The sequence below is a fragment of the Gracilinanus agilis genome, chromosome 5 (genome assembly GCF_016433145.1).
Source record: "Gracilinanus agilis isolate LMUSP501 chromosome 5, AgileGrace, whole genome shotgun sequence".
Taxonomy (NCBI): Eukaryota; Metazoa; Chordata; class Mammalia; order Didelphimorphia; family Didelphidae; genus Gracilinanus; species Gracilinanus agilis.
Window position 1 is genome coordinate 244,453,159 of NC_058134.1, and position 17,201 is coordinate 244,470,359.

At 39.3% G+C, this 17,201-nt stretch overlaps 1 protein-coding gene across 2 annotated transcripts in view; it reads left to right on the plus strand.

The window, feature by feature from the left end:
• C5H12orf50 (chromosome 5 C12orf50 homolog) overlaps positions 1-17,201 on the plus strand; it is a 37,566-nt gene that overhangs the window by 6,256 nt on the left and 14,109 nt on the right. Inside the window, exons 3-8 of one of the 2 annotated variants that reach the window (XM_044679454.1) lie at positions 3,025-3,198; positions 8,814-8,891; positions 8,980-9,090; positions 11,514-11,624; positions 14,951-15,061; positions 16,047-16,163. In XM_044679454.1, the coding sequence (XP_044535389.1) occupies positions 3,025-3,198; positions 8,814-8,891; positions 8,980-9,090; positions 11,514-11,624; positions 14,951-15,061; positions 16,047-16,163 (702 nt within the window). The remainder of the gene's footprint in view (positions 1-3,024; positions 3,199-8,813; positions 8,892-8,979; positions 9,091-11,513; positions 11,625-14,950; positions 15,062-16,046; positions 16,164-17,201) is intronic. The other variant, XM_044679455.1, reaches the window with a different exon arrangement.

Genomic DNA, 17,201 nt, shown 5'->3' on the forward strand with positions numbered 1-17,201 from the left:
GAGGGGGACAGAGAGAGAGAGAGAGAGAGAGAGAGAGAGAGAGAGAGAGAGAGAGAGAGAGTAGTTATCCAGTTATTCAGTCCTGTCTAACTCTTCATGGCTCCAAGGACCAGATTTTTCTTTGCAAAGATACTGGAGTGATACACCATTTCATTATCCAGAATAGAGGTAGAGCTATCTCTAGCCAGCTAGCTATCTTAGATAGGTGTGGCATACAGATAGTAAACTAGGCCCAGAATTCAACAGTAGGGACAAATGGGTTAGATTCCTTTTGAAATATTCTGCTTTGTGTTCAGTGATCTCAAATTGCTATTTGACATACAAACCCATCTTTTCAACACAAATATTCTCCTGGTGAAGATGTATGTCTGTGAATCATGGAATGCCCCAATATCTGAAAAATGAAAGTTTGGTCCCAAGAGTGGTGACAAGATGCATGGTGGGTAAGAGGCTGTAGTATACTACCAACACAAAAAATAATGTAAAACATATCACGAACATCACATGGCTTGAAAAGGAGAAGCAGGCATGTTGTGACAAGGAAGTTATAAGAGGTAGACAAGACTCAGTGATACACTGGAAACTAAGAAATAATAGAAGACCCCAGGGAAAGTACTGTATGTGTTGGATAGATCCTCTCTGAAGAATTTATGGAATGATAAAGACAAGAATATCATTACTATTTCTATGAGTGAATGGCATACCCCCATGAATGAGATCTTAGTTCTATCAGAGGAATAGGCATAAACATAAATGAGCATAATACAGCAAAAATGTCTAATTCACAATTATATGGGTAGGATGTCAGGATAAATTAGGTCGAAGTCATGGAATAGTTTTTAAGAATGCTATTCTAATTTTAAAGTAAATGTTTTTCTTAATCAATAACTAAACAATGGTTGGGAAATGGAAATTCTACTTGACTTGCTTTAATGAATAATTTAGATATCTTTTGTAATTGGCACATTAGTGACTTGAATGCAACTTAAAAGAATTATAAGGATGTTCCAAAGCATTGTACATTTAAGGTGAGATATAGAGTATCCTTCCAGGCTCCTTCATATTATTGATTTCACAAACTTTTCATAGTTAATAGCAAGGTGAACTTCAGACCACGTAACATTTAAATCAGAAAGGTTTCAATTAATCAGATTTTATTGAATTGCTTGACTATAAAATGCCCATGAAATTCAATTGAATTCTTATTCCAAAGTGTCTACTTAGGTTGTTTCTGCTATTTTATTTCACTAGCTAAATCTGCCCATGCGATCATTTTCTCCCTCTAATATATACTTTTTTTTTATTTAGATAGGCTTAATTTTGAAAATAGCAGGCAGTTGAATATAGAAGGAACCATTAGAGCAGGATTGCTTAACCTTTTCTGTGCCATTGTAAAATCTGTAGCTCCTCAAAATGTGTAATTTTGTTTTTGTTTTTTTAAACCCTTCTCTCTTAGCATCAGTCCTAAGACAGAAGAGCAACAAAAGATAGGCACTGGGGGGTTCAATGATCTGCTCAGCATCACACACCTAGGAAATGTTTGTAGTCACATTTAAACCCAGATCCTTCCAACTCCAGGCCTGTCCTTCTATCCACTTTGCTACCTGGCTGCCCTATATGTAACGAGATAATATTTCTAAATTATTTAGTAAAGGTAGATTGTAGGTGTGATTATATAAACACTTATTCCTTGCCTCTTTCCCTTTTAAAAGAAATGACTAATTGAATGAAATGCCAAATTTCTGTTAGAAGTTTGTAAAAAGGGGCAGCTGGGTAGCTCAGTGGATTGAGAGCCAGGCCTGGAGATGGGATGTCCTAGGTTCAAATCCTGCCCCAGACACTTCCCAGCTGTGTGACCCTGGCCAAGTCACTTGACCCCATTGCCCACCCTTACCACTCTTCCACCTAGGAGCCAATACACATAGACATTAAGGGTTTAAAAAAAAAAGAAGTTTGTAAAAAATAGATGTCCCTTTTCCTGCCCAAGTGCAAGAAGAACCCCCTGAAATCTGTCCCTGGATGACCCTCTTCGTGCGTGGTCTGTGTACCTTCAGGTCTAGGAAGCCTCCAAAGAATCAGGCCTCAAGTTGGTGGTCTTTGTAGCTATTTTGCATTTTCTCTAGGCCGGGCACTGCTTATAAGCTCTAAAGGTAGATGTGTGACTGGAAATTGCTGAGATAGAAAGCTTTCCTCACGTAGGGCTTGCTAGGGCTGCTCATGTGCTCACTGTGCACATCAAACCACGCCAGCATTGGATTGGACACAGACCAGGCCTTAAACTGGAAGCCTGCAGGCTGCTAAAACTCCCGAGTGTGGCCTGAGCCCCAGATTACAATGTAATTGAAGTGTTTAACAAGATAAATAAAAATACAATATGACAATGTTAATTTGCCAATATGAGGCTTGCAGGGATCCTTTTCTATTTAAGTCTGACATTACTGACTTAGACTATATCTTAGTTCCTCATTATAATCATGAAACTAGTAACATCATCTCGTTTTACCTATCTCATAGAGAGATCATAAAAATAAAATGTTATTTTGAGGTCCTCAGAAAAAAGGGGCTATAAAAAGGCAATAAGCAGTGTTTTATAGAAAAAGTAGGAATGCTAATATATACTACTTTTAAAAAGATGATAGATTTTTTTAAATATATGATTTGTGTTCTCCCCAAAAAGAAGATATAAATCATTACTAAATATATATTGCAGTTGGGGGCAGCTGGGTGGCTCAGTGGATTGAGAGCCAGGTCCAGAGGTCCTGGGTTCAAATTTGGCCTCAGACACTTCCCAGCTGTGTGACCCTGGGCAAGTCACTCGACCCTCATTGCCTACCCTTACCACTCTTCTGCCTAGAAGCCAATACTCAGTATTGAATCTAGGAAGGAAGGTATAGGGGTTGTGAAAAACAAACATGCAATTAAAATGGGGCAAAAGTGTGAATCTCATTATCCAAGCTAATCTTTGATATATGATATGATAAAAAAAAAAAAAAAGACTGTGTTTTTGTATTTTTCTTTCCATAGATGTCACACTACAAAAAGAAACCCAGGAAGGAATTCTGCCCCCTACCCAGAGTCAAGAACCTCTGAAACCTCAAGAGAATATATCAAGACCCATTCATCCTCCACTGGTCATAACTATTAACTTTGAGGAAGAGGAAGAGGAGGAAGAGGAAGAGGAAGACGACAAGGAGAACAGTTAGTATGACTCTCCTTAGATCTTTGATCTCCATTCACTTTGTTATTGTTTTGTAGGTTGGTAATAACCATTTTTCTGACAGAAGGTAGACCTTGTTGAGAAAACTGCTTTCGTTTTCATATGCCTCTTAATTCATTGTTCTAAAACTTCATAGTCTAAGGATGTGATCCTACTCATAAGCAGGGAGTAAATCCCTTAATTGGCAGAGATATATGAACTTTCAAGACCACTTATGTTCCCTTTCTTCTGATGTACCCAGAAGACACTGGCAGTCAGATAGAGTTAATATGACTCACGTGCCATCGTGGGAATTTGGAGATGAGATTTTCCAGGGCAGACTATGGAAATGGAGCAAAACTGCATTATGAAACACCTTGCTATTTCCCATGAATTCAGTTATGTTGCAGATAAAATGAAATCAACAAATTGAATCAATATGTCTATTAATATCTGTTGTATGCAAGACCATGCTCTATGGTTATATTCCCTTTATGCATAAAGTTTGTAAAGCACATTGTGTTCTTCCTCGAGCATGGGAAATTAGAAATTAAAACGCTTTTTTTTCATTCCCTAAAATCCATTATTGTGAGGTTTTTAGTGTGTTTTCCTTGCTTTGGAATTTAAAAAAGCAGTTTTTCACCCTCAAAAAATTTCCTTTTTTCCCCCCTAACTGCCTTTAAAATCTTTCTTTCTGGTATGTTCCAACAGCATAGAGTAATTTAGATTTTGATTTTAACCAGTAGGCACAATTCTGCTCTTTCCTTGTGGAAAGAATGTCAACAATAGGAAGGTTTTTCTGGCTCTCAATCAGTCTTTCTCTATCTCATGACTAGATTAATGCATTGTTTTCTGAAAAGTTGTCTCTGACTCTAGTATTTACCCTGTTGATCTCTCCACTGACCATGTCCTTTCCTTGACCAAACACTTCACACAGTTTATAGGATCACAGAATTAAAACTAGAAAGGGACATTGAAGCTCAACTAGACTATTCCCCCTCATTATATACATTATAGAGAATAAGTTAAGTAGACAAGGAGATACGAATATTTCTTAAACATATATTCTGCGTCAGGCACCGTGTCAAGTATTTGAGAATATGAAGAAAAAGCAAAAGTAGTTCCTGTCCACAAGGAGCACTTACTTTCTTAAATTCTTGAGTCTGGCTAGAAGCGACTGCACAGACAGGTTCAAAGCTGCTTTTCCAAAGTTAACCTCTACTGCTTTCTCAGGTAAACCCTCCATCGTAGTCAGTAAATCTCTCTACTGTCCCATGAATATAAAAAGGAATCTTCTCATCTACTCATCTTTGCTTAGGGTCCTCTTCCTGCCTAGAATATTTACAGCCTTGGCCATCTCTCAGAATCTTAAATCCTGCGCATCAATCAATGCCTAACTCTCCTGGGAAGTCTTCTGCGACAATGCCAGGCCACAGCTGGAACTGCTTTTTGTCTTATTGCTCTTTGAACACTCAAGTATAGGAGACATGACTATGTTGTTGTTCAGTTGTTTGAATTGCGTCTGTCTCTTCGTGACTCCATTTAGGGTTTTCTTGGCAAAGATATTGGAGTGGTTTGCCATTTCCTTCTCCAGCTCATTTGACAGATGAGGAAACTGAGGCGAACAGGGTTAAGCAGCTTGCCTGGGGTCACACAGCTAGAAGGGTCAAATTTGAACTTGGGTCTTCCTGATTCCAGGTCTTGCATACTCTTGACTCGCTACCTAGCTGCTGCATTTTTGTTGTTGTTCAGCCATTTCAGGTTGTATCTCCCTCTTTGTGACACCATTTGAGGTTTTCTTAGCCAAGAGATACTGGAGTAGTTTGTCCTTTCCTTCTCCAGCTCATTTTACAGATGAGGAAATTAAGGCAAACACAGGGTTAAGGGACTCTCCCTTTGTAATAGCATCTTGGTTATATGAAGAGGCGGTGTGGTATAATGAATAGAATTCCAGTTGTGGAGTTGAGAATAGCCTGCACTCAAGTCCTGCTTTTAACACCTGTTGCTTGTGTGACTCTAGGCAGGTCATCTAAGTTTCAGTGCTTGGGGCAATGCTCTGAGACTAGAAAGCTGCGTTGAAAGAGAGGGAATTTCTCCATTCAGGAACCTTCCAATATCAGTGAAATCACATGTCCAATCCCCAGGCCCCAGTTTCAGAGCAATGAGAATATACCCATTGTATTCTATTGTTATCCTTGTGTGTGTGTGTGTGTGATCTTAATTCTCCTACTGGACTGTAACCTCCTTGAGGGCAAAAGGACTGGTTTCTTCTTTGCATCTCCACAGTTTCTAGTGTACTTTCCACATACACAAATAAAGAATCCCTTCCTTGTGCCTTCCCCTCTTTTTGCATTCTAACGTGGAACTTTCTGGTGACAATACTATGAGCCAAAGAAATGATTTCTAATGGTGGCAGAGGGGCAGAGAAGGGATTCATGGCAGGGAGTCGGGATTCTGAGAGCGACAGCTAGAAAAGGGAACTTAACATCCATCATCTGGTCCCCTTATTTTATAGAAGAGAAATCTGAAGGCGAGATAAGTAATTTGCTTAAGGCCACCCTAGTGGTAAGTGGCAGAGCAGGAATTCCATCTGAGATCTTGGGGCTCTGAATTCAGTTCAGTCTTCTCATTGCATCACAAACTTTTAATTCTTTTAGAAAACACTTGCTAAATGCCCTTTATATGTAGGAAGTGGAGAAGATGACCTTTAGTAAGGTTTGGCAGATGGCAAATAGTAGGGCTAATGGTATTAATATTTGAGTGGACTTTTATACTCACATGAATACGAGTCTCCAGTGGTGCAGCTTTCAATTGGACCGCACCTTTTTGGTATATGTTTATGGCCACTTGTTGGGTTATTTCATCTCTGACTCTTTGTGACCCCATTTGGAGTTTCCTTGAGAAAAATACTATAGTGGTTTGCCATTTCTTTTCCAACTCATCTGTCAGATGAGGAAACTGAGGCAAACAGAGTTAAGTGACTTGCCCAGGGTCATACAGCTAATAACTGAGACCTAATTCTAATTGAGGAAGATAAGTCGAGCCTTGTTGGTTTCAAACTCAATGCTCTATTCACTTTGCTACCCAATTGTCCTTTTCTTGTCCATATGCTCCTTATCTCTTTATGTCTCTGTGTCCTACCATATGTCGTCATTCATTGAGAGTTTGCCCAGATGTACTTATGACCTCTTTCTAGATTTTTTCTCATTCTGTCCATTCCAATTCAGCACTTGGTCTATCTGCTTGTTGTTTCTCAGTATCATTACTGTCTTGTTCTTAAATATTTCCTGGACATTTTCTATTCCATTTCCCTGAACGCTGAAGTCTACTCCCTAATCTTACCTTTGAGTCATAATTTTTATCTGGTGATGCTAGAAGAATGTTAGCATTAAAAAGATGAACCTTTGATTCAAGGATTAATGTTGAAAGCACCACCCTATAACCCAAATGCAAGCCAGCCCGCCATCTTCCTCTCAGTCCCTTCTGTGGTCAGCTGCTTATCGCTCAGCAGTGCCTGTCTGTATCACAGTCAGGACAGTAAGCATTCTTCATCTCTTTTTTCACGGATCATTAGCCCAGGAGGGCCTCTTGAGTAGCTGTGGAACTCGCCTTCTGGTCTTTGATGGAATCACTACCACAATGGCCACAAATGGGTGCTTTTGGAGGATCTCACTTTCCAGGTTGGTCAAGGCCAGTTCCTTCCTTCCTGCATTGAATTACCTCTACAATAGGCAAAGAACTTTTGGTCGGTGGGGAAGTCTTGGCTTTTCCACTTCATTGGAAATGGATAATTATACAATCTCAAACCAAGTTATCACTATAGTTTCTTCTATCAAGGAATCTTGGTATGATCTTAATATAGGAATGGGAAATAATTCTATTGGTGAAAAGCTTTTAAGGCTTCATTTTGTTCTCCATGTCAAATGCTTTGAAAAATAATCAACAAACGAGAAATAGGAATTAGTATTCTTTATATTTTTTTTCAGTTTTGTGTCTATGAAAAGATATAGCTGATAGAAAATCAATAGTATTAACTGTGGTTCCCTTCACATGCTTATGTATGTGCATTTGCATGTATATTATACACATGGGTATATAAATATATGTATATACACACATATATGTATTATGTGTATAAAATACATATACATTTATATATTTAATTATACATATGCCCTAGTTAAGTCCAGAGCAAATATGGTTAGGCCCTGGGAGCAGAGGGTTATGTAGCCACTTAAAGAGGATTAATTCAGCCCTTGTCAGAAAAATGAATTTGGTTAAAGCTTCCATATCAATCAGTATTGGGGTCAGGCCTTTGGGTGGCCATTGAATTTCCAACTTGGACAAGATAGGAAGATCTTTGTATGTGTATATGTATGTGTGTATAATAAACATATTTATTATAAAATATATTATAAAACATAAAATAAATATATTCAGTAATATTTAATATAATAGTCATTTTATGGATGTTAATTAATTTAATATAATATTAATGCTTATTAATATCATAAATATACTAAAGTATGAAGATGTGTAAATGCATGTATGTATTTTTTCATACATATATTACCGTTACATAATTATACTTATGTATATATATATTTATACACATATTAGTATGTATATTACATAGGGAATGTTAGATGTCTGTATATACACCACACCTATAGATGCTTGTATTTTATCTATGTGTACGCATGGTGTATAGACATACATCTACTATATTCCACACATATAATGCCCCTTAAATAACATCACAATAAAGGCTGTGTGATTAAGCATCCAGATAGCCATGATCTTTTGTATTAGTCTTCTAAGTGTCCAGAGAGAAAAAAAATGAACGAGAACCTCTCTTTAAATTCTCTCTCCACCATGGAAAAATATTCAAAAATAAAAAAATAAATAAATTCTCTCCCCACTCCCTTATTCACCCACAGTTCTTTCCCCCCCAGGAATAAAGAACGATTTTCTGTTTGTTAAATGGCGGCAAGGAGAAGGGCCATCCATTGGACAATGGGTGGGGGAGGTTATGTTTCTTGTTAAGAACACAGGAGGGGGGGCTGGTACAAACTAGGCAATCACAACAGGAGGGAAGCAGAGCTTTATCATTGCATCTGGGGGCTCTGAGTCCATACAGTGCCACAGAGTTTACCTCTGGGGACCCAGAGAAGAGTCATTCTGTGCCTTTCCCACCCTCCATCCCCTTTAAAAGAAAGAAACCCTGTGCCAGATGAGTAGATGGGGAAAGCCCTTATGAAGTCCTCAGTAGGAATAATCAGTTGAAATCTCTGCTCCACCCCACAATAGGAAGGAGGAAGAGATGGGAGAACTGGGTTCGATTCATATAATTGGTGTTTCTCTCTTCCAGATCATTCTTTGATTCTTCCTTCAGTATAGCAAACATCATCTTTTCTGTGGATGCAGATTTCACAGATTTATTTTTTAGACTCTGGATGATCCTTTCTAATTTCAGACTGGTTTAAAAATTAAAGGGGGCCATCCCACAGCTAGAAGAAACAACTTTCGACTTCTTTCTTTTTCTAATTGGTAGTAGAATTTCTTAGAAGATTTTGTATATGAGAGGCAATCTTCATTGGCAAACTATTTCCTACAGATGCTTCTAGTTTGTGGACAAAGACTCCAGAGGAAATCGAAGAAGAAAGGGCGATAAAGGAAATGTGCTATAAGTCTGGTAAGCATTTTGGTGACGGTGTGGGGTTTTTTTCTGGTTCTGTGCTTGAGTGGCATACTAACCATTATTTTCCTTATGGGGAGATTAGGTGAATACTACAGATTTCACACTCCTCCAGACATTTCAGCAAAAAGCATAACTTCAACAGTGGAAAAAGAGTTAGCAAAACCCTTGGAAAATGGCAATGAATTGCAAGAAGGTAAGCTATTGAATGACAGCGCTTCAAAGTGATACTTAGGAGCTATTTAGCGATGTGGCATGAATTATTTATTTAGTAAGACCCACACTAGCAATGTAGTCTTTTTTGTTTGTTTGGTTGGTTGGTTTTAAGCTAGCTCTGGGGTTTCGTTTGTGTAGGGCAAGTCCAAAGCAAGAGGGATGCTCATCATTAGATTCTCATGGGACACGGAGAGATTAGAAGACTTGCCCACTGTCTCACAGGCAGCTTGGGGCACAGGCAGGAAGCGAATCAGGGCTTTTCAGACTCCAAGGCCAGCTCTCAAGCCACTCTACTTACTCTGCCTCTCAGGACATAGTTGATTTATTTATTTTTAAAGACTCGCACCTTCTGCCTTAGGAGCAATACCGTGAATTGGTTCTAAGGTAGAAGAGCGGGGAAGGGCTAGGCAGTGGGGGTCAAGTGACTTGCTCAGGGTCACACACTGAGGCCACCTAAGTTCCCCCCTTCAAGGCCACAGTTTAAACGGGGAAACCAGGATGTCCCAAGCGAGGGTGGACAATGTTTTTTATCCTGTATCCTAAATTTACTATGAAAAGCTATCATGAAATGTAATTATGCCTTCCCAGGTGTGCAGAATGAATAGATGAGGATTTCTACAAACCTTGTTTTGCAATGATTCTGCAGATGTTTTGCTGTTAACATTTTATCTTCCTCACCAGGGGTGAAAATAGGTGAAGATCATTTTCTTATTGAATTGATAAGCTAATTGAAAAGCCAGCGAGGTTAATGACAGTCAGTGGCAGTCAGGATTGGAGTTTTGGCTTTCGGGGACTCGCGCCCCCCCAGCTCCTCCTCCTTCCCTTCTGTCATGAATGGCCAGAACTAGTGTCTGCCCCGGGGAGGCTGGACGGGGACTGTTCTCTTTTCTTTAAACGATGAAATGTATGTTTTAACCTCAATGTGTATAGAATTCATTGTGTTAGAGTTGTCTGATGTATAGGCTAGAAACAGGAGACCACAGCCAAGGTCTATGGACTCAACGAAACTTCACATTCTCGCCCCTAGGATGAGCTTTAAAACCAGTTTTGCAGCAGTAGCAGGGATTTGTGTCAAACAGACCCAGCAGGGAAAGCCACCAGGGCCAAGGTGGGTAGGGGTAGGGAATCAGCCCCCCAACGCCTGTGGCGAATGCGCAGAGCACACACCATCTGCCTGGCTCTGCTCGAGCAAGAACTGTATGGCTCGCTGTGTGTGTGTGTGCGGACTCTCACCTCCCGGCAGGCATTTTGGCGACCTCCTGAGCCTGCACGCTTCCCACCCCCTGGCAGGTGCAGAAGGCGCCCCTTTGCTTCTGTCCTGCTTCCCTGCAAAGGGGCCCCTCGGGCGCACAGACCCATCAGGGCAGGGAACTCCTCACGTGGGAACTCGGTGCACCAACACGGATCGCACCCTGGGCTTTGACTTAAGAGTTCAGTCCTAGGGAGTTTGCCTGAGGTACAGAGAGGTCCCGTGACTTTTACCCAGGGCCACACAGAGTGGTATGATTCAAAGTGTACTGGCTTTGGAGTCAGTGGGACCTGGGTTTGAATCTCACCTCTGACACTACCTGTGTGACCTCGGGCAAGTCACTCGACTTCCCTCCATTGGATCTTTCTCCTCCCTATAAGGAGCTCCCTTCCGGTTCTGGATCTAGAATCTTAAGTTGGCCACCTAGCTCATCAGTGTCAGAGGTGGGATTTGAACCCAGGGACTCCTGACTCCAAGGCAGGTGCTCTAGCTCCTACTACCTCATGCTGCCTCAGTCATGAAAGAGAAGAAAAATGGTGGGATAGAAGGGGGCGGGGAGTGATTATTATAAGAGCCTACTTGGTTGACTATGATTTTAACATGAATTTACTAAAGAATGAAGTGGTTCTAAGATATATGAGAAAGTGAGTATCCACAAGAGCAGTCCATAATAACAAATAACAACTTTTGCTAAAGCTGATACTTCTGAATAGGAGTCAGACCAGGAAACATTTATAAATGCCTTTAAAGTCATGATGTTAAAAGAAAAAAAAAAAGAACAATCAAAAGTAATTTCTATTTCATGTCCAATGGAATGGAGAGAAAGAGTTTTGAAATGCCAAAATGCAAAGTCATTTTTGAATTGGTTAAATAAGAAAATAGGCTCACTTTCCTCTTTGATGATTTAATTGTGAAGCTGCTTTTAAAAGTCATGTACTTTATTGTTCATGAAATCACTGTGCAAACAGTACTTGCCTTAGATCATATCCCAGAGTCTTGCTCTCTTCTTATATGCATCTCATAAATGTGCTACTTCCATTAACTAACACAGTTCCTGTGGTGATCTGCACTTTAGAAATGTGGCTACTGATGTGTCAACTCCTCCCTCTCTCTTTTTTTTTTTTTTTTTTTTTTTTTTTTTTTTGCCATTTTAGGGGATGGTCTTACAGTTCCAACAAAATTCAATATATTTGAAAGACAAGGTGAGATAAAAGCATCATTGGATGGGAAACCAAGAACCGACCTTGCTGCTTTTGAAAATGGAGGTGACTTCATACAATATTTTAAAAATGTATTCCTAGTTCTATTTGATATTTCATAGTCTACCAGACCTAGTACTCTAAACAGACATGTTAAGCAGATCTCATAAGTATAAAATGGCATTCTGGGATCAATTTTATGCTTTTCATGTTACCATTCTCTTTAAAGAGAATCACGTCCACAACAAGAGAAAATTTTCTTATTAGTGGTTGCTGAATAGGCTAGTTGCTGTGGAAAAGTATATATTTGGGTCTACATAAGGCAAATGGCTCATTCGAGCAGTTTTGTCTCAGGCGATTTCTGAATCTCCCACATTATCTTCAGGGATGGAATTATTCCTTTTCAATTCAACAATAAACATTATTAACTATCATTTGATGTGCTAGATTTTAAAAAAATGACATATACAGAATCTCTGACTTTCAGCCAGCTTACAATCTAATAGAAGAGGCAGGTCACATAGAAATTTAAGTATGAGAGAAGGTTGGATATATCATGTAGTTCAGGAGAACCCTCAGATAAGTGCTCTAGGAAATACTTTGTTAACACTATTGCTCCTACTCTGGTATTTCGAACCAAGACCTCCAAGAATGTATCTGAAAGCAACATGCTTTGGGTCACTAGTTATAAAATTTCTGTTTTAACCAAAGGATAAGAAAGAATGAAAAAGAAAGATGAGGAGAGGAAGAAATAGACAAAATAGAGAGAGGATTGAAAAGAAAAGACTACCGAGTATTTGGGTCTTATGTCAGTGATCCTTTTCGCAATGTTCCTATATTCTCTCTGTTTGGGTATCTTCAAGTTCCAAACTAATTTATTTGTCCCTTCTCTTGACTTTTCCCTATGTCTTCAACAGAGATTTGAAACCAGCAGTCATTGGCTGGACATGCCTAAAGAAATGATAATAGGAATCTCTCAGTTATAGATGAAACTAAGAACATTTTTTTTTTCTCTTAGAATAGGCGAAGGAACTAAAGTTGATGTTTGTATTCTGGAGAGTAGAAGACTCGGTGTGGGCATTCTAGTTGTCTTCACATTTGCCATGTGGAAGAGGGATTTAATTTATTTTTAGGTAATTCCTAAGGATAAATCTAGGACCACAAGGGTAGACATTGATAGTGAGACTACAAGGGAGTGAGTGAGGAGAGGAGATTTCAGCTCAATATAAGGAAAAGCTTCCTAATAATTCACACAGACTGAAAATGGAATGGATTGACTTGTGAGGGAATAAATTCTTTATCCCTAGAAATATTTGTACAACATTCAGAAATATTTTGTTGAGGTTATCAAGGAAGTGACTTGTATTCAGAAAAAAGATGGAAATGATTCTTTGAGCGGGCATTGTCGAATATGGTGAATTGATGTGGAGAATCAGGTTCTAATCCCAGCTGAGCCATTTTGCCTCCCTTGCGCCTTGTGCCTCTAGGAGCAAGTCATTTCCCCTGTTGGGGTCTGATTTCTTTATCAGTAAAATGATGAATGGCTATGACCTCTCATAGCACTTCAAGTTCTAACTCCAGAATATGGCAATGAATGAAAATGGGAAAGTACATTTCCATCATTAATTTGTTCTGATACTACTAAGAGATCAAATGGTGTTACAAAAAACAAACCAGACAACTCAACAAGATGTTGGCTATCTTGCTGAGCTTGTTTGGTTTCTTAATTGTCAAAAATCAACCCAACAACAAGAATTTATTAAGCTCCTACTGGATGTTAGTCACTAGGTCTATAAAGGAAAAAGTAGTGAAATGGTCTCTTTCCCCATTTTACATTTTATACACTCAAATTTCACCAAGCTCTATTGTCTCAAGCTTTGGGGGGAGACATCACAACTACATCAGAGGCACACACAAAACACATCAGTAGCTGCCTTCATGGCCCGGAAAGGCCTCATGTGGAAGGGGATGATGTTTGAATTTAATCTTGAAGGAAACACCAGCCAGGGAGGACAGTGGGTGTGAGGGAAGGTGCAGAGAGAGGAAGGAAAAGGCCCATTTGGCTGAAGTGTGAAGTGAAAAGGAGGAAGGCCAAAGAAGCATGATGGGCCCAGGTTGGGTAGAACTTGAAATGCCAAGTAGAAGAGTTTGCATTTTTTCCTAGAAGAACATGTGAAGGCACAGAGTTGAGTGACCCATAATGGTGACAGGGTCAGACTTGGGCCTTTGATGGCTCTATGAAGGGTAAATTAGAGTTGGGAGACAAGAGCCAGGGAGGCCAGTGAAGTCCTTGCAGTAGTCCAGGTGAGGCAGTGACAGAGGGATTAAAATAGAACGTTAGATGTACAAGTGAATAGAAGGGGGACATGTACAAGAAATGTGGAGAAAGAAATGAGATTTGGTGACTGATTGGATATGGGGGATGAGCGAGAGTAAGAATCACCTATCTAGATGACTTGGAAGGATGATGGAGCCCTTGACAGAAATGGGAAAATTCAGAAGGTGGTGGCTTGGGGAGATTGATGAACTATGAGCTTAGAAGTATTTGAGAGAATTTAAAAAAGATTTGGAACCTTTAAAAATCTATGTGTTTTATTAAAAAAAATGTTTTCCTTCCATCTTAGAATCAGTATAGTATATTGGTTCCAAGGCAGAAGAGTGGTAAGGACTAGGCAATGGGGGGTGGGGGGTGGGTAAGTGACTTGCCCAGGGTCACACAGCTAGGAAGTGTCTGAGGTCAAATTTGAACCCACTTCCATCTCTAGGCCTGGCTCTCAATCCACTGAGTCACCCAGCTGCTCCCCAAGTCTGTATTTTTAAAGGAGCAGGTCCATTTCTCTCAGAATTTTATGTTAAAGTATTGTTCTGGGTGCCACATTTTAAAAGGGGCAATTCACAACAGAGAAAGTATCCTGAGTTGGACAACTGAGGTCTGGAAATATGGGCTTATTTAGTTGGGAAAAGAGAAGATGTAAGGAAGCTGATGTGATCGCTATTTCCTTGTATTTAAAAGGCTATCATATGAAAGAGAGAGATGAGAATTATTCTGTATAGCTCTAGAAGGCAGAATTAGAAGGAAAGGGCTGGAAATTAGAAGGATGTATTTTTTACTTTAGAATAGGCAAGAACTTCCTAAAAATTAGAACTATTACAAAACACACACACACACACACACACACACACACACACACACACACACACACACACACACAGAGGCTGCCTTGTAAAAGTATTCACGAACCTTCCCATCATTAGCAGTGGCCATCAAGCAAGAGGCTGGATCACCCCCAGCTGGGGTTGGTGTTGAGGGGATTCTTGAATTGGGTTGGAAGGTGAGGGTAGGTTACTTTTAAGGCTCAGCATTATTAAGATTTTGTGATCCTCTGATACAGGGGGTGACTGTTATGTACCGCAAAGGATCATATTCCTTGGAGTGGATGAGAGTGAGACTTTAACTGAAGAGAATGAATTCATCATGTCAAAAGGTTCAAACAATAGTAAAGGTAAGAAATCTTGATGATTTTTGACTGCCATTTTGGTTTTTTTATAATCGGGTTGGGCACATTGAATAAGACTCTGTTATTATGTATTACAGACTTTAGTTGAATACCCAACATGGATCCAAAGTTCAATTCCTTTTATTTTATTCACTAAATAAAAAAAAGCTAGTTATATTCCATAGAAAGTTCAGGTTGCAGCTAGGGAGATAGGAGAATTGCCTTCTTATTTTTCTAATTAAAGGACTATAGTGTGGAAATGATCAAGAACTCAAAAATGGCCTTCTTTGTTTTTTGACTGGCACTCATATTTTACTAAAGTTAGTAAAGGATACCTAAGTCTTTCCACCCCAAACTGCAAAAAGCTACTATCTTGGTCACTAGGAGATACTGTTTTCTCTTATCCCGGTGTTCCCCAATTAGCTAAAGAATAATTGAGGGAAAAATTTCTATTAAAGGTCAGAAAAAATGTGGAAATGGACTTATTGAAAAGCATGTATCATTCATATGAAAAGCAAACTTTTGATAAAAGTTAAGGGAAACTGAGAAATGTTGTGGTCTGTCAAGAGAAAAAGTATTGTAATGAGGAGAGAGGTAGATTGATGGTTAGAAGTTTATTTGGTCATAATAAAAGAAGAGAGTCCCTGTAGCTCAGGGTTCTTACTTTCTAATGGGAGAAGACAGCATAGAAAAGGGAGCTGAAAAACTGGGGTGATGGGGTGAAAGAAAAAGGGGTAGGAAAATGAAGGTAAGGGAGGAGAAGCATGAAGGACAGAATTCTATGGAGATGTCAGTAGTGCTGCCTGGAGAGAAATGGAGACTTGGTTAATGGGTCCCCTCCGCAAAATTGAGGATCTGGGAGAAACCAGCCAATCAGAGGCTTCAGGGCCCAAGGGTACTTCCATTGAAAGAAGTAACAGTAAACTATGTGACCTTCTAGCTTGCACTGTTATTAATACTGACAGTTTTCTTTCTTCTTTTCCTTCCAAAGACATCAAGGACAGTCCTCATCCAAAGCGTTCTGTAACTACAAGACCAGTACCTACCACACATGTCTTAAATGCTACTGAGAATATCAACACAAAGTGCAGAGAGGATCCCTCTTCAAGTGAGATGTCCTTGGGTTTATTTGAACTACATTCCATCAGTTCATGAAATAGATCATCAAAAATGATTATAGCTCAGAAGTGAGAGGCAGGTCCTGAGAATGAAGGAAACAAGATTCTCTTGGTATCTCTGTGAAATATAAAATGATTTCGAAAAGTGTATATAATCTTTGTTAACTTCATGTCTGGAAAACTGAGATATCATCAATTAGTTGTCACAATAGGGTTGTTTTTAGGATTAATGAACAAACTTTAAAAGAATTCATCTGCAGATAAATACTGTATAAATGCTTTCGCTTATCCATATATTGTGCACTTTGGAAAGTATTTTCAAGGTCAGCTTCTTTTTGTAGTCCAGTGTGCTTAGCCCACCTCATCTGACATAATTAGGGAGGCAAAACAGTTGGAGAAAAAAAATTTGAGGCCACCCACTGCTATAGTATAATCCTTTTAACTCTCTTTCCACAGTAATGTGGCCACTCCAAGCCTTTTCTTCTTCCCTTCTCAAGCCCCTGCTCAATATTCACAATGTTTCTTTCATCATTTGATGAGTTTGCCTATTTTACTGAGAAAATCGAAGCTATTCATAATAAGAGTCCTCACCACCACTCAACTCAAATCCTTTTCTGTAGTAAATGTAAATCTCTACTTGTGTGTTTTTCCATCTGCTCCAGTGGCTTCCATGACCTTGTTCTTCTGATCATTCCTTCTAGTTCATCTTAAACTGTTCCTCCTCCTTGGCCTCTTCCTGTCTGCCTTCAAACACACACACACTTACTTTTCCCTTACAATCCATCCCTCAAGCTATTGATTTATGTTTTTTTTTCCTTTTTCAGTGCTAAATGTCTAGAAAAGAAAGAGTAGTCATTTCTTAGTATCCAATTGCTACTATTTAGTACCCTCTAAACAGCTGAAATATCTTTCCAAAGCCATTAATCCCTTCTTAATTACCTCTTGACTTCTTGCTGTCTTTCTTCTCCACTCCCTCCTTTCCTCCCTTTTTTCTTTCTTCCTTCTCTCTCTCCCTCTCTTTCTTCTTC